The sequence below is a fragment of the Natator depressus genome, chromosome 16, assembly GCF_965152275.1.
Source record: "Natator depressus isolate rNatDep1 chromosome 16, rNatDep2.hap1, whole genome shotgun sequence".
Classification (NCBI taxonomy): domain Eukaryota; kingdom Metazoa; phylum Chordata; order Testudines; family Cheloniidae; genus Natator; species Natator depressus.
Window position 1 is genome coordinate 6,620,840 of NC_134249.1, and position 22,652 is coordinate 6,643,491.

At 54.7% G+C, this 22,652-nt stretch overlaps 1 protein-coding gene across 1 annotated transcript in view; it reads right to left on the reverse strand.

Moving 5' to 3' along the window:
* Nucleotides 1-469: 469 nt before the first annotated feature.
* The window catches only part of ENTPD2 (ectonucleoside triphosphate diphosphohydrolase 2), a 41,725-nt gene continuing 19,542 nt past the window's right edge, over nucleotides 470-22,652 (reverse strand). Inside the window, exons 2-9 of the mRNA XM_074974095.1 lie at nucleotides 15,800-15,917; nucleotides 11,325-11,475; nucleotides 9,756-9,915; nucleotides 7,995-8,222; nucleotides 6,643-6,912; nucleotides 6,144-6,263; nucleotides 3,891-4,025; nucleotides 470-1,807 (exon numbers count right to left, since the gene is read on the reverse strand). Of these exons, the coding sequence (XP_074830196.1) occupies nucleotides 1,604-1,807; nucleotides 3,891-4,025; nucleotides 6,144-6,263; nucleotides 6,643-6,912; nucleotides 7,995-8,222; nucleotides 9,756-9,915; nucleotides 11,325-11,475; nucleotides 15,800-15,917 (1,386 nt within the window). The 3' untranslated portion in view covers nucleotides 470-1,603. The remainder of the gene's footprint in view (nucleotides 1,808-3,890; nucleotides 4,026-6,143; nucleotides 6,264-6,642; nucleotides 6,913-7,994; nucleotides 8,223-9,755; nucleotides 9,916-11,324; nucleotides 11,476-15,799; nucleotides 15,918-22,652) is intronic.

The following is a 22,652-nucleotide window of genomic DNA, read 5'->3' on the forward strand; positions in this document are numbered from 1 at the left end:
TGTTAGTTTTTGTGATCATTAAAACACACAAATCCCTGTTTGATCTTATCTAGAACTAAAGACAGACCCTCCCTGTCCCCAGGCTGATGAGGCTGGGGGTGCAGGGCCGGTGCAACCACTAGGCAAACTAGGCGGTCTCCTAGGGCGCCACGTGGTTGGGGGTGGCGGTGGCACGGAGGCGAGCTGGGGCAGGGGGGCGCGGGGAGGGCCGCCTGCAGCAAGTAATGGGGGGGAGGGGGAGGCGCAGAGGGGAACCGCTCCCCGCCCCAGCTCACCTCTGCTCTGCCTCCTCCCCTGAGCATCGCCCCGCTCTGCTTCTCTCCCTCCCAGGCTTGTGCGCCAAACAGCTGGTTTGGCATCGTAAGCCTGGGAGGCGGGAGAAGCAGTGGCCTGCTTGGGGAGGAGGCGGAGCAGAGGTGAGCTGGGATGGGGAGCTGCCGCACGCGGCTCCCCGGGCCGAGGGGAGGGGGTGGCAATGGGGAGCTGCTGCAGGGTGGGGGAAGGGGGGCAGCGCAAGGTGGAAGTTTCGCCTAGGGTGTGAAACCTCCTTGCACCGGCCCTGTGGGGGTGGAGGGTTTGGGTCTCAGCTGCCCTGCCCTGGTGTGTCTTAGCTGGCAGCTCAGAGAAGGTCTCAGGGCTGTGCGAGGGAGCCCTGAGAATTTTCTCCATCATGCCAGGGGGATGGTTTACGATGCTCCCTAAGGTACCCAGGGCACCCCCTCTTGAATTACACACCTGCTCAGGTTCCACCCCCACCCTAAATCTTAAAACTTCCCCCTCGGCAGGCAGGATTGGCTAGGAGCAGCGCCAATTGTAAACAAACAAAAGAGGCCACACACTGCATTGTGGTCCTAAGAGTGGAAGCCCCCCCCAGATTGTCAGAGCCTGTCCTGGGCAACACTGCTCTGCAGAGATGGAGGGGCTTACCGGGCCTGGGGAGAGCCGAATACCACTGAGATCAATGGCCAAACTCCCAGAGACTTCCTGGGGGCTGTGATTTGGTCCTTGCTTACAGAAGATAGTGCAGGTCCATGGATAAGACCCAGGACCACAAGTCACAAATTCCAGGGAAGGGATAGGACAGGTCTCCAGGTAGGGGGGCTGGAGGGAAAAGCCTTCCAGAGATGCTTAAGTAAGTAACCCTCTCCACCATGAACCCCACCCCCTTGGATGTGAGTATAAAAACCTCCCTTCCTTTGCACAGAGCCAGTTGCCTGCTGGCTGTTGCTGTCCGTTTACTTTGTGTCTGGTCTCCGTCTGGTGGCAGGTAAAGGAGGATGCCCTGGATCTGGCTGTCCAGGCTCTGACGCTGCTCCAGGATGCACCAAAGGGGATGCACTAGGAAACCATTTACATTTGCTCCTCATGCAACTCCCTGGGTGTCAGTCTCCTCTTCTGTCCGCTTCTCCGGCTTCCAATCAGGGACGAAAGAAAGGCAACAGGACTGGTTTCCCTCAGGGCTACAAACAGGCAGCGGGGAGGGACAGGGCCTCCAGGAAACGCTCACATCTGAAGTATGTAGGATGCTGGGTCACCTGCCAGGATCAGTGGCGCTCACGTCAGCTCCAGGGAGCCATGTCTCTTGGCCTCTTCCGCCCACCTCCTACATGGTGCGGTGCTGCTTGCCAGACCGGAGCAGGCAGAACGCTGTCACCAGTGCCATCAGGATTACAGCCGCGAAGAGGAGGATGAGGACGACCCAGGAGCTGTAGTTCGCGCCCTTTCGGAAACCCACTTCGTCAGCCGGGATCATGTTGGTGAGGTTCAGCATGTAGCCCAGGGCCCAGCCGATGGAAGTGTCCCCAGCCTGTGAAAACAGCAAGACAAAGCAGCTCAGAGTCTTGCTAGTAACATTGCCTCATGAGGGTCTGTCTACTCTGCAGTCAGACACCCGTGGTGGGCCCCTGCCAGCTGACTTGGGCTAAGGGGCTCGGGCTAAGGGGTTGTTTCACTGCGGTGTAGACGTTCCGGCCTGAGCTCTGGGACCCTCCCACCTTGCAAGGTCCTAGATCCGGGGCTCCAGCCTGAGCCCAAACATCCACACCGCAGTTAGCTTCTTAGCTCAGGCCCCGTGAGCCAGCTGGCATGGGCCAGCAGCGGGTGTCTAACTGCAGTGTGGATGTACCCTCAGAGGCTAGGAGTAGCTGCAGTAGCAAAGGGAATCACCCATTACCCTGCCTGTTCCCTCCACTGCTACTGTGAGTGACCCTCTCCTGGTCTCTCTCATCATCATCAATTCTTAGCCCTCGCTCATCCTGAGATCTGGAAAGGCTTCACAACGGTGGGCAAAGCCCAGCTGCATTGCCAAGGTGGGGCAACGGGAGGCCCAGAAGACCTTTGATTCTCAGCAAGCCAGTGAGGTGAATAGAACCCAGGCGTCCCTGTCCTTTGCTCCATTCCCAGGACCCTGCTGCCTTTAGGCAACCGAACGAAGCAGTTCTGGAGGCCAGTGCACAGCCCAGCGCTCAGCTACTGCCATCCTGGCGGTGCCTGAGGAATAAGGGGAGCGCGTGGAACAGAGCTGCTGGTGCTGCTCCTGGGTGGGGCTCCTCCTTCTGCCCTGCTCCCTATGCAGTGCTGCCTGTTTTCTTCATCCCTGTGGTCTGTTTACAGAGGAACTGGGCTCAGCGGGCCAGATCCTGATCTTTTTTACACCAGAGTAAATCCAATATAACTCCACTGATCTCAGTAGAGCCACTCCTGATTTACACTAGAGTAACTGATATCGAAATCTGGGCTGAGTTTACATCCTCCGTAGTCAGGAGTTATTTTCTCCCTGGGAAAAGGCCGCATGAAGTTCAGCACGATGTGGCCTGTTCCCCGCCCAAGGCTAAAGAGGTGTTTAAGAACATAAGAACAGCCCTACTGGATCAGACCATGGTCCATCTAGCCCAGTGTCCTGTCTCCAACAGTGGCCAATCACAGAGCTTCAGGGGGAGTGTACAGAACAGAGCAATTCTGGAGAGATCCACTCCTGTTACCTAGCCCCAGCTTCTGGCAGTCAGAGGTTAGGGTCACCCTAAGCATGGGGCATTATCCCTGACCATCTTGGCTATTAGCCATTGATGGACCTATCCTCCGTGAACTTATCTAGTTCTTTTTGGAACCCAGTTATACATTTGGCCATCACAACATCCCATGGCAATGAGTCCCACAGGTTAACAGTGTGTTGTGTGATAAAGTCCTTCCTCTTGTTTGTATTAAACTTGCTGTCTGTTTATTTCATCTGGCGACCCCGGTTTTTGTATTGTGGAAAAAGGTAAATAACACTTCTCTATTCATTTTCTTCTCACCATTCATGACCTCTATCTTATCCCGCCTTAGTCATCTCTTTTCAAAAATGAACAGCACTAATCTTTTTAATCTCTCTTCAGACGGAAGCTGTTCCATACCTCCGATTATCTTTTTTGCCCTTCTCTGAACCTTTTCCAGTTCCACTATGTCCTTTTTGAGATGGGGCGACCAGAACTGCACACAGTATTCATGGTTTTATAAGGTGGCATTCTGATATTTATTGTCTTATTTTCTATCCCTTTCCTAACAGTCCCGAACATTCCATCAGCCTTTCTGCTGCTCTGCACTGAACGGAAGTTTTCCGAGAACCATCCACAACGTCCCATTGGCCATTTCTCCTCCTCTGAGGCATCTTCTCTAGCTCACAGAAGTAACATCCATTTCAACTAAAAGCAACTGTCCGACCTGGGCACCCGTCAGGATCCCTGTCCCTGCAAAAAGCCTTCACTCAAGCTCATTTCCTGCAGGGGTCCTGGCAAAACCCATCAGACTAGGGCTTCCCCATGTCATATGTTGGCAAACAATGAGAGAGACAGACAGCTGCTGCATGGCAGAGCCTGGCTAATGGCGGGACCCCATCTGGGCCAAATACCAACCTTTTTCTGGAAGGCAATGTTGGGGAAAGAGCTCTCATCAAAGTGGTAGCCCTTGGTGATCAGCAGATAAACAAAGTTGGCAACCGTGCAGTAATCCGGCAACCACTTCTCCTGCTTTGGGGCTTTTAGCCGCAGCTGGCCACCATGGACGGGGAAGAAAGAGGGGACAGAAAGAAAAGAGATGAGTCCTCCCTGCTCTGGCCCATCAGAATCAGTTATAGACCCTTCACAGGGAGGGGGATCTGGGATGGGGAGGTGCCGGGAAGCTGCAATTACAACCTTCTTCCACCAGGGGCTGCTGTGGCCTCCTAGAATCATCCAATCGTAGAATATCAGGGTTGGAAGGGACCTCAGGAGGTCATCTAGTCCAAGCCCCTGCTCAAAGCAGGACCAATCCCCAACTAAATCATCCCAGCCAGGGCTTTGTCAAGCCTGACTTTAAAAACCTCTAAGGAAGGAGATTCCACCACCTCCCTAGGTAATCCATTCCAGTGCTTCACCACCCTCCTAGTGAAAAAGGTTTTCCTAACGTCCAACCTAAGCCTCCCACACTGCAACTTGAGCCCATTACTCAGGGCAGCGGGCTCATGGGCCAGAGCAGACAGCTGCGGAGATGGAGGGGGCAGAGGCTGCTTTCCTCACAGCACCCTGCCCATGAGGCCAGTTAGGAGGCACAGGATATGTGTGTGTTTGTGTGTTTGTGTGGGCGGACGGATGGACAGAGCGGGGCACACAGGGGTGCGGGGGGGGGGTCATGCACATGGGTTCATAAGGGCTAGTCGGGGGGACAGACTCGGGCAGGGACACAGGAGTTAGTGGGTGACAAAACTGAGCCAGGAGTTGAGTGGGGGTGCAGGGCCACACGGGGACTAGGGTTGCCAACTGTCTAATCGCACAAACCCAAACACCATTGCCCCGCCCCTTCCCCATGGCCATACCCCTGCCACGCCCCTTCTCTGAGGCCCCACCCCCCACTCCCTCGCTCTCCCCCACCCTCACTCACTTTCACCAGGCTGGGGCAGGGGGTTGGAGTGCGGGAGGGGGTGCAGGATCTGGGCTTGAGGTGTGGAGCTGAGGGGTTTGGAGTGTGGGAAGGGGCTCTGGGCTGAGCCTGAGGGAGGGAGTTGAGGTGCAGGAGGGGGTGTGGGCTCAGGGAGGGAGTTTGGGTGTAGGAGGGGGTGAGGGGTCAGGCTCTGGGAGGGATTTTGGGTGCGGGACGTAGGCTCTGGGCTGGGGCAGGGGGTTGAGGTGAGGGGGGTGGCACTTACCTTGGGCGGCTCCTGAAAGTGACCGGCACATCTGTCTAGCAGCGGCTACTAGGCGGCAGGGCCAGGGGTCTCCAAGTGCTGCCCTAGCCCACAGGCACCACCCCAGCAGCTCCATTGGCCACAGTTCCCTGGCCAATGAGAGCTGTGGAGTCGGCGCATGTCCCTGTGGCCCCTGGAGGAGGCAGGGGGTTTCCATGTGCTGCCCCTGCCTGCAGGCTCTGTTTCCGCAGCTCCCATTGGTCTGCCTTACCCCTGCTGCGCCGCCGGACTTTTAGCATCTAAAATCTCCCAGTTTGGCATCAGTAGCCTCCGGGAGATAGGGCCTGATTCCAGGAGACTCCCGGTGAAATTGAGAGGGTTGGCAACCCTAGTGGGGACAGTGGGTAGTGGGGGTGCAAGGACACATGGGGATGGGAGGAGTGGAGGCATCTGAGTGGGGGTGAAGGGACACACGGGCTCCTCCCCCATCTGACCTTGGCCTGCCAGTTGAGGACGAGGCACCGAGCCAGCCTGGCCACAGTGTGGCAGGGGGAGGAGGCAGAGCAGTGCAATCTGGACCTGCTGCCTCTCTGCTCAGCCACCAGCCAGCTGCCCATGTCCACCCATGCCAGTGTGGTGCTGCCGCTGGTCCCTGGCCCACCACTTCAGGTGAACCCCAACAGGCAGGGGATGGAGCTGGCCACCGGGGAGCCAGTCTGTGGGGCACGGCGGGGATGGAAGGGAATTGCCCCCAGAGGTTCAAGTTGAGACTGAGGACATCTGAGATCTGTCCTGTATTTTTGAAATACAATGTTGGCAGCCCTACTGCAATACCAAGGGGTTGGAGACATCCTAGCCCAGTCCTGAGTCCTGGAGCTTGTGAGATATAACAGGATCCACAGCCCATGCTATTTTGGCTGCAGGCCTATAGGGCACGGAAGTCCAGGCTGGCCTCCTAGATCGTCTGACACCCATTAGACTAGCCCTCTGCTGCCAGGGCACTCACCTCGGTCCAGCTGGTATTGCAGATGGCTTCGGCAGCAGCATTAAGATCATCTGGCGAGGCCACGCGTCTCTTCATCACTGTCTGGATAAAATCCACCGTGTAGAAGAAGGCAGAGAAGGCCTGATGCCAGGGAGAGAGGAGGTGAGAAAGCAGAAGCTCACTAGCACAGCCCTCAATTTCCCTGCTCGGACACAAAGGCCGGGCTTGTTGATTCAACGTGGGAGCAGAGTTTGGGGTATATTCATCTCACCCACAGGGGGCAGCACTCTTGCTGCTAACCACTGCGCTGAGCATACCCAAGGCCCCATTCCCATTCCAGCAACCTCCTTGCACCTAGAGCCTAATTCTCCAGCTGCAGGATAGAAGGGGCTCCCATAGCATTCAGTAGGAGACTCGGGCTCCAGGGCTCTGGGCTGCCCCATGCACAATACGCTGGAGCCAGCACTAACAGTCAGAGGCTGCCGGCTGCCCACTAGACCTGCAACTTCGGGACACTTACAATGAAGTTTCCCGAAAGGTCGGGCTGGAAAACCCCGTCGAAGGAGCAGCTGGAGAAGCCGCAGCTGGTGAAATTGAAGAGACTGTCCACATGCAGGCGGCACTGGGCTGCATCCCCGGATCCGTCCATGCCGATGGTACGTTGGGGATCGTAGCTGTCAGGCTTCTCAGCTGCCGTGCAGGGAGAGTTGTAGACGTCTTGGAGCGTGAAGCTCCTTTGATAGCCTTTGGGCCAGCAGGGGTTGGACACATTTGTTTTGTAGCCGCCAGCCTGTTGGGCAAAGAAAAGGTACCACACAAGCCTGTCTTTGTCTGCAGCTACCACAGCCATGAGGCGGTCTAGGGCCAGGCAGTGCGGTGTAGTGGGTGGAGTCAAGGACTGGCATTCAGAAACACCGCCCCCCAGTTCTGCCCCTGATCCACCGCGCATCACGGTGAGCCAATCATGTCCCTGCTGCATGCCTCAGTTTCCCCATCCGTAAAACAGGGGGATGCGCCCTCACAGGGGCTGCAAGGTTTCAGTAGCGATGGTGCTCTGACAAGATAGTGTCCAACCCTATGTGTCCACGGCTGTCTCTGAAGGCAGGGAGGTGGCAGCTCAGCCCCGGAAGATGAGTAACTCCTAACTGGCACAGCCTATGCCAGCAACAAAGAGCAGCGGGGAGGAGACCTGGCTTTCCTCAGGGGTCCCTTCCAGAGCACCAAAGGAGTTGAACTAACGTGCGTGATGTGCACTGTGCCCGGCTCTGCATCAGCACCAGTCGCATGGGGAAGGCTGCAGAGCATGTTTGAAATTCCCAGACTTTCGAAGCCCCCGGGTTCAAACCCCGTGAAGGGAGCTCAGCCTCCATCCTTGGGAGGGCGATAACAGAGCCGTGAGCATTTCCTATCGCTCAGGGAGGTGGCGCTCCCACGGTGAGGGGAAAAGCCCTTCTGGTCGCTGTCGTGTGCGTCTGCACTCGGGCACCTTAGCTATGCTGCTGCAGCGCCCGTAGGGTGCACCCGGCTGAGCCCTCCCTGCTCCGTCGGGAATTCTAGGCCCCTCAGCATGGGTTGTAACAGGCTGAGCCTTGGCTCCCCGCTAACGAGCTGCCACTCACTACTGCTGCTCCAGGTTGTGGGGACATGGGGATCGGGGGGAGAGGAGCAGAACATGCTCCAGAGCGGGGCAAGCACCCTCCCTGCTCTTTCCAAAGCACCTGGTGACCTGAACCCGGAGCCCTGTGCGTAGCAGCCTGGGTGGGAACATGGCGTGGGGGGCTGGTGGTTGAGGAGGGAGCGGGGATGAATGCTGGGAGCTCGCCCTGCAGGCCATTGAGGAGAGCCCGCTGCGGCAGAGCCAGGCCTCCGTACCTTCATGACCTTGGAGAACATCCTCCTGAGGATCTGGTCCCTGCCGTAGCACAGGAAGCTGTGGGTGTACACCCTGTACGTCTGTCCGTAGAGCCGCAGCGTCACCCCGCTCTGGGGGTCCTCGATCAGCTTCTGGGTTTCAAAGGTGATCTGGGTAGAGGCTCCCCCCAAGTCCATGGCCCCCAGTGTGGGTCTCTTTGGCCGGAACCACTGCCCGATCCAGCCGTACTGTGGGGAGGGGGAACGGAAGCAAAGTCACAGAGATGGTTAATTGCGTGGCTCAGACCATGCAGAATGCCCGTCCGCTCTTGGCTGGCTTCAGATCAAGATGCCGGTGCTAGAGGAGCACAATGATTCACGCAGGGCCCGATCCTGCACCTGCTGGCAGCGCTCCCGCCAGCGCTTCCAGCAGCAAACTGGTGGGGCACAGTCGAGCGAGGGGTGACCACCGTCCACACTCACTGACCTCTCTTGGGGCGAGGGGGCTCAGCACCCTGCTGCCATGGGGCGCAATAGCTTGCAGAGGAGGGTCCCTGCTGGAGAAGGAAGAGGGGCTGGCTCATGGTCAGTAGCTTCCTTTGGACACAAGAACCCCAAGAGGTCATTCTGCCTAAGGCTGGGGCCAGGCAAGGCATTCTGCAAGTCCCAGTAGCTGCGTACGTGTCACTGCAGGCCTCTCAGTCGCGCATGTTCGGCTCCCATTGAAGGCAGCAGGAGCTGCATGCATGCAGCAGGGGGACAGTTTGATCCCAGCAGGTTCCTACCCTCTGCCTCCACTGCACCCCCATGGCTGAGCCAACAGCACGTGCTGGGTACTCCCCCGCTCCCTAACTGCAGCTCCAGAATGGATGGAGCAGTCTCCGGGCACGAAGCTGATCCCGTTTTCCTTGCTGAACTGGTGAGGGAGACCTCTGCATTTCTACCCAGTTCAAGATGGACGCTCCGTGAGCAGATCCACCAGGGGCTATGTTAAAAGCAGCCTCCAGATTCCCTTGGGCACTGGAGAGAATCAGTCGCTGCTGGGGACTGAATGAGACCAATGCCGGGAAGGTGGAAGGAAAATCCAGCCCCTTCGTGTTCACTGCAAGGATCAGGTCCCACTGTTCTCCTCGAGCCTGGCTGGAGACCTGGGCTTTTTGCTACTTCTATACAGCAAACCCAGGCCATGTGCTACAGCATCCCTAGCTAGGTTTTTAGATGGTTGCCCATCACCGTGGTATCTGACCGACCCGTAGAGCCATTCAACTTGTTTGCGCGTCTGAACAACAGCTGCCGTTGGCCGGTAACATTAATAACACCTGGCACTTGCAGAGGCTTCTAACACGCAGCTCTCCTGATGCTCTACGGAGAAGGGCCAGCATTGGGGCAGCGTTAAAAAGGGTCCAGACCGCAAGCATGTGTCAGACCCTCTGCTTAACAGCACTAGCCTTTCAAGTGGTCTCAGAAGGGCTTTGGCATTCCCACCTCTGCAGTGAATGCAGGAGGAAGGGGTGAGTTCACATCTCTGGCCCAGTGTTCGCCACAAAGCGGAAGTCTCTCAGCAGCACTCTGCCTATGCAAGGGACAAGGTAGGTGTTTTTAAAGAGGAAAACCTAGGTCCTAGGTAATGAGGCAGCCATGGAGAAATGGGCTTTTTCTCTTCCCCGCTATGCCAGCTACCTGTGTGGAGTAGACAGGCTTGCAGGCGAATGATGGGGTGAGTCCATGTCTCGATGGGCACTGGAAGGGACCGTCCTAGGAAGCCAGTCCTGCTGGGCATACCTTGATGAAGTTCTCCAGGAGATAGTTAGCTGTGACCCAGCCAAACAACCCCTCGTCTTCACCCGACAGAATTTTTGCCCCCCGAAAGTCAAAGGGGTACGACTTCAGCGTTGAGGTCACTGCGCTGAGGACGCTGTCTGAGGCCGTCGAGTTGGTGAGGCTACGGGAGACACAAAGCAATGCTTCACTGCGAGAGAAAAGAAGCAAATGTCTGCACCAAGGGGATCAAACCGTGAGCCACTCCCCAAACCACCCAGCACAGTCAGGGCCGTGGAACGCGGGGCAAAGGGAGACAGCTCTGCAACCTCCCTCCCTCAGAGGGCAATGAAAGGCAGTGGTTATTCTAATGCATGCCACAGCTATGGCATACGAGGGACCAAATAAGCATCCCTTCAGCAATCCAGGAGAAAGGCTGCCTGAGCCCCCTTCAGCAGTGAAACTGGCCACTGCATGGGGCTTAGGTGGGACTTAAATAGTGCCCGGACCTGGAGCTGTCACGCTGCACAGGGCTGAACTAGTCACAGACCTAGAGGGTCTCTAAGTTTCCACGCGGGACCCGAGCCACAAAATCTCAGTTCAGTTTCTTCTCCCCAGTATAGCATGGAAGACTGAGTGAGCCCCTCAGCTGGACTAGCGCTTGCCTTGGCCGTCATTCCCTCCTGCCCGCATTACAGACAGGCACCAGCCAGGGTCTTGTCATTGCTCGTCTGGCAGGCATTCTACACTTACCTCCACTATTGCTGACTGGGCAGCGCCCTTGCTGCGTTAGGGCAGGGTGGGGGAAGAAGAGTTGACTCATAAGCCTGCATTGGCCAGAGAAGGTTCATTCCTTCCTTCCTGTGAGCCATGGTTAGATGGGCTTCTTGCTTGGGTGGGGACATGTGGCTCCCCAATCAGTGCAGATCTAATGCAGGATATTTATCCTGCATTGGACAAGGTGACCCAGGGGCCCAGGTAGGGCTGCGGGACTCATGAGGAAGGGGAGCACTTCTAACTCCACCCAGCTTCCCCTTACAGAAAAGGAGAGGTGGAGGACCCTGTGCTGGTCTAGCCTATTCTCCACACCACCCTTTCCAGCCAATAGAGGCACAGATCTAACCCCTCTGGGGTTCATTTGCAATAACGTAGAACATGCACTTTGCAGGATTTGAAAAAGGATCACACCTTTATGGAGGAGAAAACCCAGGGACATATTTGGAGCAAAACATTTTTATAGGGATGATAAACCTTCCTGCACCAGGGCAGGTCCAACCTGTAACTTCCCGGGTCAGGAAGAAACTTCTCCTATGGGCCAGCTATTCCATTAATGTCCACTGGGGGGATCCCTGCCCCTTCTCAGGAAGCTGACGGGCTTGGGCGGTTGGAGACAAGGCGCTGAGCCAGACGGACCCAGGGTGACAATTCACATGTTCCCGTGCTCAGCCGTGCCTCTCCAGGCAACAGGACTGCACAGACGGGCGGTGGAAGAGTTTAACCCAAGCACATCCCCTTTAAAGACCAGAGCCCTGGCCTGGCTCGGGCCCTGGCAAGAGGGAGGGGGTTCGACAGCAGACGACAGCAAAAGCTCACTTCAGCAGCCTCATGCCCGCGGTGGCCCCCAGGTAGAGGGGGGTGAGTGGATGCCTTTCCCTTGGGACGTCGCTCACAGCCTGGTCGAGACACTGTTTGAGGCTCTTGCCGGCGGCCGGGGGGTCCTCGGCATAGCTGGAAATCCCACCACCTGTAGGCGAGATGAAAACGAGCACTGGTCTCTGGCCGCTTGGTCCAGGGGCATGCTGAGGAACTGGGGAGCTGTGCTGAGCGTCAGCAACTGCCGGGCGGGGAAGGGAGTGCGGGGATGGAGAGAGACTGTGGCTCTAACCGGCCAGCTGCCCCAGCAGAGGCGCACCCCAAGAGGCGCCCCTAGCCTCCACCCGCACGACAGCTGTGACCCAAACCCTCCTGCAGGGATGGTGCGGGGGAGCAAGAGACGTCCCCCAGGATGGGGAGCCCACCGTGGGCCTTATACAAACACAGCATGCAGCATGGGTGGTCTTGGCTTGCATACTCCAGCCAATCCCATTTGTTCTCTTTCTTCAGTAGGGGCAGCCGGGGTGGGGTGGGGGGGTTGTGCCCTCTTCCCAAGCCTGTGCCAGCTCCTTTTAGGGAGGGGATCACGGGGCTTTCCTCACTGTAAGGCAGCTCCGTTCTCTCCAGGCCGGTCAAAGGGCCGGCGTGGTGGAGCCTTGGCTGGGTTTTTGCAACTGTACACACACAGCTGAGAACGTGGGAAGGGAAAATACACCCAGGCTTGTGGGTGAGTCGGCACAATCCTCTACTTCAATCGGGTTATTTTGTGCCCATCGTGTCACGCCCAGGCACATATAACAAGGGCTGGGATTAGCCATTCCAATGTCCAAACAATACAGCCACTTCTGCTCTCCACCCAACACAAAATCCCCCGCCAGCTGAAAGCCAGGCTGAACCAGGGGGTCTTCCGAAAGGGAACCCCGGCTCGGGCAGATGGCAAGGGGAGCCGCCCTCCCTCTCGTTCCCAGGAGTTCAACCCTAGGCCAGGCAGTCAGAGCTCACGGGCTTGTCCCACGTGGCATGGCAGGATTCAGCCCCATGCTAGCAATGACCATGCTTAAAGGTGGCTGTCACCCCGAGGATTCTGGGAGAGGATCTCTGGCTGGCGTGAGCGGAGCCATAGGATAAAATGCACCGTATACAGCAGCGTCCCTCCTACAGCTCCACCTATGTTATAAGCAGAGTGGCAGCCCCTGGAGCGATGCACCCTGGGTCATCCTATTGCACAGAGGGCTGGGAGAAAGAAGGCCCAGCTACGCAGTACAGAAGCTGTGAGTTTAATCGGGGACAGGACGGGAATGGTGCCAGCCTCCATCCTGGCCAGACCAAAGCTCCATCCGGCTGCAGGTATGGACCACATGGCCCATGCAGAGTACACAGGGACTACAGGCAGCTGGATCACCACGTGGTTACAGACTCAGACAGTCCAGTGCAGACAGGACTCCAGGCCATTCTGGCCCTGGGATTCCCAGATGTGCTGGACAAGAGGTGTCACACCTGCCTCCCCGCTCCCCAGACACACACGCTAGCCTCTCTCTCAGCTGAGCTCCGGGAACAGGCTGCAGGGGATGGAGTGGCTGAGTTCAGTGCCTGGTTTAATAAAGCATGGGCAACCCAGCCCCTGCCAGCACCTCAGTGCCAAGAGAAGGTGTACGGACGAGAGGACTTTGACCGAGTTGTTTGCCATGCTCCAGGCCCATGTCCCGACATTCACAAGGGGAGCTGAGGGGAGGGACCCATCCTTTGCCAAGCACAGCTGACAAGCCTGAAGTAGACAGAGCTACTGCAGCATGTTTGTAATGACACGACCTGGGGGGGGAGGGGGGGTTGTTGACAGTGGGGGGAATCGAACCTGGGCCCTCGTGATCTAAAACCGTGGCCCTCTACTGCCAGAGCTAAGAGACCCAGCTCTGCAGACCGCCCTGTAGCAGGCTCATGAATCTCTGTATGTGGCCCAGTCACTACTAGAGGGGACAGAGTGCCATGCAGAGAGGGAGTGGGGGATATTTTCAACCTTATCCTGGGATGATGGGCATGGAAATGATGCAGGCTGGATTTTGGCTGTGGTATGGGTGGGGCTCAGAGATGATCGTTGCAGTTCTGAGGTCCACTCCTCTAATGCAGAGTGGGAGGGGAAAAGGTTTGAGGGGCCAAATGTCTGGCATCAGCATTAGCGTGCGATGGGGCATGTGCTTCTGCCGGTGCGTGCGTGTCTGGGAGTGCCACAAACACCCGAGGAGCGTGGTGCTGTTTGGCTAGGGCACACACGGCAGCATGGCATAAAGACTTACACGGGATGGGTCCAGGATTGCTGTATGACTCACAAATGGCAGAGACTTGAGTGAATTATGTGGATCATCCCAAATGAGTGCTGGTGAACCCTGTATACCCCATTCGTATACACAGCCCTGGGAGCAGGTATCTTTATCATTCTGTTTTAAAACCAAGACCATCCACAGTGTGTTCTAAAACCCCGTCTTGGTTAATGAAAGCCAAACTCCAGGAAATTAACAACAACATAACAAAGCTCAGCTCAAATCTTCTGCCCAGGCTTTGGCTGTATCAAAGATTCGGCCATTAGGACTGCTCAGCCCACACCCTAGATCCTCAATCTCCAGAACAGTATGCCAAGTGGCAATTCTTCAACAAAAAAACTTCAAAAACAGACTCCAACATGAAACTGCAGAACTGGAATTAATTTGCAAACTGGACACCATCAAATTAGGCCTGACTAAAAACTGGGAGTGGATAAGTCATTACAAAACCTAATTTTACCATACTAATTTCCCCCTACTGTTACTCACACCTTCTTGTCAACTGTTTGAAATGGACCACCCTCATTACCACTACAAAAGTGATTTTTCCTCCCTTGGTATTCTACTGAAAATTAAATTGTCTTGTTAGACTGACTCCCTCACCTGGTAAGGCAACTCCCATCTTTTCATGTACTATGTATAAATATACCTGCTACTGTATCTTCCACTCCATGCACCTGATGAAGTGGGTTTTAGCCCATGAAAGCTTACGCCCAAATAAATTTGTTAGTCTCTAAGGTTCCACAAGGACTCCTCGTGGTTTTTGCTGATACAGACTAACATGGCTGCTACTCTGAAACCAGTCTCCAGAACGCTGCTCTCACCTCCCTTATGTCCAGGTGGGGTAACAAATCAAATAGTTCCATAACAGCCAGTGTATCTAGTACAATTCTGGGCCCACTTCTCTCCTGTCTTGCACCTCGTGTGGTCATTTGTGGCTGTCATTTTTGATCTGTTACCACTCTGCACTGCTATAATCAATGGCACAAGGTAGTGGCCAAGTAAGCTCTGCATCCAATTTGCTGGTGGCCCAAGAGGTGTAACCCCATTGAAATCAATGGAGCCCACATCTACTAAATCCAGAATTTGACCTTATATAGGGAGAGATGAAAACCATGGCACAACACAGACACTTCAGTAAAACAGACTCAGTCCCGCTCCCTGGGGATGTTGGGTTATTCCACCAGCTCTAATTCTTCATCACAATAATCCTTTAGGGTTGCCAACTTTCTAATTGCGGAAAACCCAACACCCTTTCCCCGCCCCTGCCCCGAGGCCCTGACCTCTGCTCACTCCATCCCCACTCCCTTGATTGCTTGCTCTCCCCTACCCTCACTCAATTTCTCTGCAAGGCACAAGCAGGCATCAAGAGAAGGCCAGGAGCTGCAACAGTTTGAATATGGGAGATAGAATGTGTGCAGGATGGGGTTTGGGGTGCGGGCTCCAGGCAGCTTTGGCTGCTGTGGTTCGCGGGGGCTCCGGTACTGAGGTGCTGACCTCAGGTGGCCCCTTAAATAGCAGCTACACCAGTGCTGCCCCCGCATTTCTTGGGGACAGAGGAAGTCTGCATGGCTCCTGGGAAGAGGTAGCATGTCCGGCTCCTAGGTGGAGGGGTGGCCAGGAGGGCTGTGTGTGCTGTCCCCACCTGCAGGCACAGCTCCAAGCACTGGCTCTGCAGCTCCCATTGGCCATGGCGTTCCTGGTCAATGGGTCCTACAGAGCCGGCGCTCAGGGTGGCGCCTGCAGGTGGGGGTAGCGCATGGAGCTCTACTGGCCACCCCTCCACCTTGGAGCCAGACATGCTGGCCGCTTCCTGGGAGCTGCACGGAGCCGCATATGGAGCCTACCTTAACCCCGCTGTGGCCAACCGGACTTTTAGTGGCCCGGTCAGGTGTGCTGACCAGAGCTGCCAGGGTCTCTTTTCAACCGGGTGGCAGAGAAGGCACTGTGAATTACAAGGCTTGTAAAAGTCACTAGCCTGATTCTTCTCTCACCATGGGGTAGAATTAGGAGCAACGGCACTGAAGCCAATGGAGTTACACTGATGTAAGCCAGACAAGAAGCAGGCCCAGCCCAGCCAGTCTGAAGTCGCCAACAGTACCCAGACAGCACCCACTACAGAGCCAGGTGACGTAGCACGAGCAATTAATTGACTCCTACCTTCCACGTCGCACATGCTGTGCTGGCTGACAATCCCCGTGTCATTCTCTTTGTCCGCAGGCCACTTGTAGACGAACATGGCGGTGTGGGAGGAGCCGGCGTCCAGAACGATTCCATACTGCGTGCACAGGGAGAGAGGGGGAAAGGCTCAGGCTGGCACCGAGGCCGGTGCGGAGCAGCAGCACGTGAATTCTGCTACCGTCGAGTCCCACAAGATGCTCCCAAAGGGCCTGATGTGCAGCCATTTAGAGGGAAATTTGGAAGACTAGAAGCCCTGCTTTGCATTTCCTATTGGCCAGAGACTGCAAGGCCATTTCCCTTCCAAGAATCACCCCGGGTATGAAACGCAACGAGCATCTTCCGGCAGAAAGACAAGCTGAGCACAGTGGGGCCAGAGGCAGACGAGCTCTGCACCCACCGTGCGCTGACACAGGCTCTTCTGGGGACCCTGCACATTGCCTAACCGCAGCCGATTGGCTGGAGATTCGGCTTTAGGCATCATGGTCCAAATGGAGCGTATGGGCCGGGAGTTCCGGACTCTGCCACTGACTGAACCGGGGGGTGGGGGGGGGCATATGGGGCCAATCAGTGCCTTGACTGAGCAGGTTCATTGACAGGGTGATGACGACACAGGAAGCTGCCAGAGCCTTGCCTACATTCGGGCTCCCAGTGGTGCTAACCCCGGTGCATCAGAAGCAGAGGGAGCATGGATGGGAAGTAAGATTTCCTAGAATGAAGTCCCAGTGAGACCCCAGGATAAGGGCACAGGCAAGTGAGTCAACAGTGTGCCCTTGTTGCCAAGAAGGCCAATGGCATTTTGGGATGTATAAGTAGGGGCATAGCAAGCAGATCGAGGGACGTGATCGTTCCCCTCTATTCGACATTGGTGAGGCCTCATCTGGAGTACTGTGTCCAGTTTTGGGCCCCACACTACAAGAAGGATGTGGAGAAATTGGAGAGAGTCCAGCGAAGGGCAACAAAAATGATTAGGGGACTGGAACACATGACTTATGAGGAGAGGCTGAGGGAACTGCGATTGTTTAGTCTTCAGAAGAGAAGAATGAGGGGGGATTTGATAGCTGCTTTCAACTACCTGAGAGGTGGTTCCAAAGAGGATGGCTCTAGACTATTCTCAGTGGTAGAAGAGGACAGGACAAGGAGTAATGGTCTCAAGTTGCAGTGGGGGAGGTTTAGGTTGGATATTAGGAAAAACTTTTTCACTAGGAGGGTGGTGAAACACTGGAATGCGTTACCTAGGGAGGTGGTAGAATCTCCTTCCTTAGAAGTTTTTTAGGTCAGGCTTGACAAAGCCCTGGCTGGGATGATTTAATTGGGGATTGGTCCTGCTTTGAGCAGGGGGTTGGACTAGATGACCTCCTGAGGTCCCTTCCAAACCTGATATTCTATGATTCTAAGTATCTGGATTTTGATCATTGGTTTGGCCCCTCCTAATCCCAGCTGGATGGTAGCCCCATCCTTCCCTAACTCCTGTACAGTTCTCAGCATTAACCTTCTTTTTGAGTTCTTTCCCTTTACTTTTCTCTCCCTACCACTGAGACAGACACACCCACTTTGACGTCCTTCCCAGCAGGGAATTACAGGGAAGTGAAACTCTGCCTGGTTAATCCCCTTGCTTTTGCCATTCATTACTTATTACAAAGGGCTCCCTCCCTCCTCTAGGCAAGGCGAGCTGCTTGCTTCCCATCTGCAAGGATCAAGAGAGACCCGTGTGGGGACTGCAGCTCTGGCTCCAAAGAAGGACTGAGAGTTCAGTAATTAATTCTTTGCCCATGAATGGATTTGCCATTCTTCTATAAATAGATCCACCTCTTTCCTCTCAGACAAGATTTCCACAGCACCCAAAAAAGAAAGCCAGAGCAGATTCAGCTTTCTGTTGTTCCGGAGCATCCCCAGTGCCAGTGCTCTGCTCACCCACCTCCGCAGAATGGGGCTGAATTTCATCTCTGTCAAATTTATGCTTTGGGCTTTTCTTCGGGCTCGAAAATCCTGCCACCAAACCACCAAACCCTGTGCAAAACCAAACTGCTTTGGCCTTGTGTACACTGGAAAGTTGCACTGATTGAATTGTGATTTTTAATGACTGAAGAAGGCTGTGTGGACACCCCGATTTTGGTTTAAACCAGGCTTATTGTGGTTTAGGCCCAGTCGATTAGGAATTAGCTTTCAAGAGGTGAACCGTGTATAAGTATCCGACCCTGATCAACCAAGTAACTTTATTCTGAGCATATTTACTGTTAAAACACCACGGGTGGAATTTACCCTGTGCATCAGGCCAATAAGAGGCCTAAGCATTGTTTAAGGCCATTGGTTTAAACATGGGTTTGTCTACATGGGGACATCCAGAAAAATTAATCCAAATTAATTAATGTGTGAATTTAAAGTGGATTGGTTAAACTGCAGCAAGCCCCCATGTGGATGCTCTGATTCAGAATTAAAGTTGACTTAATTCAGTTTAGCTTAATTCACTTCCAAAGTGAATTAAACTAAGCTGAATTAAGGCCACTTTAATTCTGAATCAGAGGGTCCACACAGGCACTTAATGCAGTTTAACCAATCCATTTTAAATTCACACCTTTAGTGAAGTTGGATTAATTTTTCTGAGCCCTAAACTGCATGTTTGTCATCCTTTCTAGCAGGTAATTAAAGGGTTTACTGTAGGGAAGTGGCCTCAGGCTAGCCCTCTGTGTAGGGGTAAATTTCACCGTCTCGTTGGGGTCCTGGGGAATTCACACTGGGGCCCCACTTAAGTCTCTATGGGGAGACCAGAGTCTTTGCTCTGTTTCTCCTTTGATGTGTGCTCTCCAGCGCAGGCACGGTCCCCTGCACTGAGCACCCAGGCTCCAGCCAGAGCTAGCGGGAGAGCTATAGTTAGTTTCTCCAGTTTTATTTTCTCCCCCCATTCCCTGGCTGATTCTTCCCACCTCCCCCTCCTCCTCCTGCTGCAGTCTGAGCACGCTGCCCACCTATTACATCCATCACTGGGCCATCTAGGCACCAAGACACGTGAAGCCCCAGCTGCTCTTCTGTCGCTGTGGTTACCCCTGCTCTGCCTGACACACATGGACAAAGCAAGCGGCCGCGAGGGAGAGACATGGCCCTGTCTGTTCCTCTCCCTCCGGCCAGGGCAAGAGGGGAGAAAAGACCAGCGGGGCAACACTAAAGGGCCTGGGCCCTCGGAGCCGGGATTGCGTCTCCAGCTCAGATGCTAACGGCCTTGCCTATGCTGAGTTTGTGGTAGCCTTTGACGTGCTTTCCTGGATGGGCCCGAGCTTGGGTTTTAGAAACAGCTGCGGTGCTGGGCCCTGTCTGTGAGGGTGGGGAAGAGTGGGGCCAGGAGAGAGCCCGGGGCCTGGAGGAGACAGATGCGGTAAATGCAAGCAGGCAGAACTTTGCTGCAGGGACCTTTGGAGGAGAGGGGAGATAGGGAAGCAGCTTAGTGGCCTTGTCCTTCACCACTATCCTCATCCCCCCAATCCACAAGGAAGCCCCACACCCCCACCTGGGAACCCTCGTTACCCCCTCCACACACACAGATGGGTCCTTGCACAGGCTCTGCCAAGGGAATCCCTGCCTTTATCCCCACGCCCATGAGGCAGATGTCCCCCCAGGCCAAAGGGAACCCTGCTCCTGGGTAAGGCCCTAGGCTAGAAAACGCTGGCTAAGACAGAGATAGGTGGCTGGGTTGGGCTGCACAGCACGAGCTGGGAGGAACCATGGCCAAGCAACCTTCTGGCTAACGCGGCGTCCCCTACGCCAGGATGGGGCCCGAATTTATGCCAACACCCGCCCTTCCCCCATTCTCCTAGGGAAGGGCCCCACTCTAGTACCCAGCTCTTCAACAGCGTTTTTCACCAGTAGATCTCAAAGCTCCTATACAAAGGAAGGCAGTGTCATTATCCCCATTGTACAGAGGGGAAACTGAGGCACGGGATAGATGAAGTGACCTGCCCGATGTCATCCAGCTGGCCAATGACAGAGGCAGGAATAGAACCCATGTTTGAAGTCCCCAGCTGGTGCTCCAACTATGAGGTAACATTAGCTCCCAGTACTTTCCTAACCTCCCTGGTATAATACACCCATTGCCAGAGCAAGTAACCCCAGAGCCGATGGGTAGACATGGAAGATGGCCTAACCCCAGCCAGTGCAGGCTTGTTCGCTGGAGCGTATCGCAGTGCTGGGCTCTGTAAAACAAGCTGTTTCCAATTCCAATATATCTTTTTTGAGATGGGGAGACCACATCTGGTATGCCCACATCTTGAATCCTGTGTGCAGATCTGGTCATCCTGCCTCAAAAAAGATACATTGGAATTGGAAAAGGTTCAGAAAAGGGCAACAAAAATGATCAGGGGTATGGAACGGCTTCCATATGAGGAGAGATTAATAAGACTGGGACTTTTCAGCTTGGAAAAGAGATGACTCAGGGAGGATATGATAGAGGTGTATAAAATCATGACAGGTGCGGAGAAAGTAAATAAGGGAGTGTTATTTGCTCCTCATAACACAAGAACTAGGGGTCACCAAATGAAATGAATAGGCAGCAGGTTTAAAACAAACAAAAGGAAGTATTTCTTTACTCAACGCACAGTCAACCTGTGAAACTCTTTGCCAGAGGATGTTGTGAAGGCCAAGACTATAATAGGGTTCAAAAAAGAACTAGATAAGTTCATAGAGGATAGGTCCATCAGTGGCTATTAGCCAGGATGGGTAGAGAAGGTGTCACTAGCCTCTGTTTGCCAGAAGCTGGCAATGGGCAATAGGGGATGGATCACTTGATGGTTACCTGTTTTGTTCATTCCCTCTGGGGCACTTGGCATTGGCCACTGTCGAAAGACAGGGTACTAGGCTAGATGGAGCATTGATCTGACCCAGTATGGCCATTCTTAAGTTAATCAAATATGCCCAGGGAGCCATATGGGTGCTAGGGAAGAGGGCATTGTTATTCAGAGATGAAGTACACCAGAAAGTAACAAATGCCGGAGAAATTCAGAGAGAATTGGCCGCTCATGGATCTAAGATACGGTGTCAGATTATTTCATCACAGTGGCACTACTTGGAAATATTTTCTTGAATTAACATGTTCTAAATATGTTGTAATATAGTGTTATGACACAAAGAAGGAACTACCCCCAGCTGTGCAAGAGGGAATGTTTATAGCTCATCGTGCTACCAGTATTGTCTCATTATTTCTTTTACTCCCCGTTCTGTCTGTATCCATCTGTTGTCTCTTGTCTTATACTTAGATTGTAAGCTCCTTGGGACAGGGACTGTCCTTTGGTCAGGGGTGAAAGTAAGTCTAGAGCCTTACCAGTACGGGGCTGGGCTGGGGCCGGCTCTGGCCCCCGGAAGGGGCGGGGCCTCGGGTGGAAGGGACGGGGCTGGGGGAGGTCAGAGCCAGCCCCGGCCCACCCTGTACCGGCAAGTGCCTCCTTCCCCCTCCCCAGGGTAACAGCGGCAGCCGGGGGCTCTGGCAGCAGTTTAAAGGGCCCTGAGTGGTAGCGGCGGCTGAGCCCTGGGCCCTTTATATCGTCCCCAGAGCCCAGCCACTGCTTCCCCAGGGCTCCGGCGGCAGCGCTCTGGGGACTGGGCTCCGGCCGCCACTACCACCCCGGGCCCTTTAAATCGTCCCCGGAGCCTGCTGGAGCCCCGGGGAAGTGGTGGCAGGCCTCCGGGGACGGTTTAAAGGGCCCAGGGCTCCGGCCGCCACTACCACCCCGGGCCCTTTAAATCGTCCCCGGAGCCTGCTGGAGCCCCGGGGAAGTGGCGGCAGGCCTCCGGGGACAGTTTAAAGGGCCCAGGGCTCCAGCCGCCACTACCGCCCCGGGCCCTTTAAATCGCCGCCCCGGCCCCACCGCCGCTACTCCAAGGCTCCGGCAGCGGGGCTCTGGCAGCAATTTAAAGGGCCGGGGGCTCCAGCCATTGCTGGAAGCCCCAGGCCCTTTAAACTGCGCCTGGAGAAGCTGGTGCACCGGCTCTTGCCAGTACACTGTACCGGGGCGTACTGGCTTACTTTCACCTCTGCCTTTGGTTCTGTCTGTACAGTGTCCGGCACAATGGGGTCCTGCTCCATGGCTGGGGCTGATAGGTCACTACAGTAATACAAAGAACAAACATATGGAGACAGCATCCCAGGAGCACAAACCTGTCAGCAGAACTTCCCCACTCCCGGAGATAAACAGCCTGAATAAGTTACATAGAAAACACATGTGCTAGACAAGCAGCTCTCAATCTTTCCAGACAACTGTACCCCTTTCAGGAGTCTGATTTGGCTTGCGGACCCCCAAGTTTCACCTCACTTAAAAACTCCTTTCTTACAAAATCAGACATTAAAATACACAAAAGTGTCACAGCCCACTGTTACTGAATAACGGCTGACTGTCTCACTTTTACCTTATAATTATAAAATAAATCAACTGGAATATAAATATTGTACTTACTTTTCAGTGTATAGTCTATAGCCCAGTATAAACAAGTCATTGTCTGTATGAAATTTTAGTTTGTACTGACTTTGCTAGTGCTTTTTCTGTAGCCCATTGTAAAACTAGGCAAATCTCTAGAGGAGTTGATGTACCCCTGGAAGACCTCTGAGTACCCCCAGGGGTACACGTATCCTAGTTGAGAACCACGGTCTTGAACAAAGCTCTCTTGCTTTCCAAAGCAAACTGCCCTGAATCGGTTTGCTTCCCTGCACAATAACTAGAAAGGAAGTTGGGCTCCAGGTGTGACATGTTATCCCCCTATGCTGCACTGCAGGGATCTCCCACAATCTGCAGTTATCCAGACTCTGGGCAGCTTTGAAGCACTGTTACTGCCCATTTTATGAAGCAGACACTCA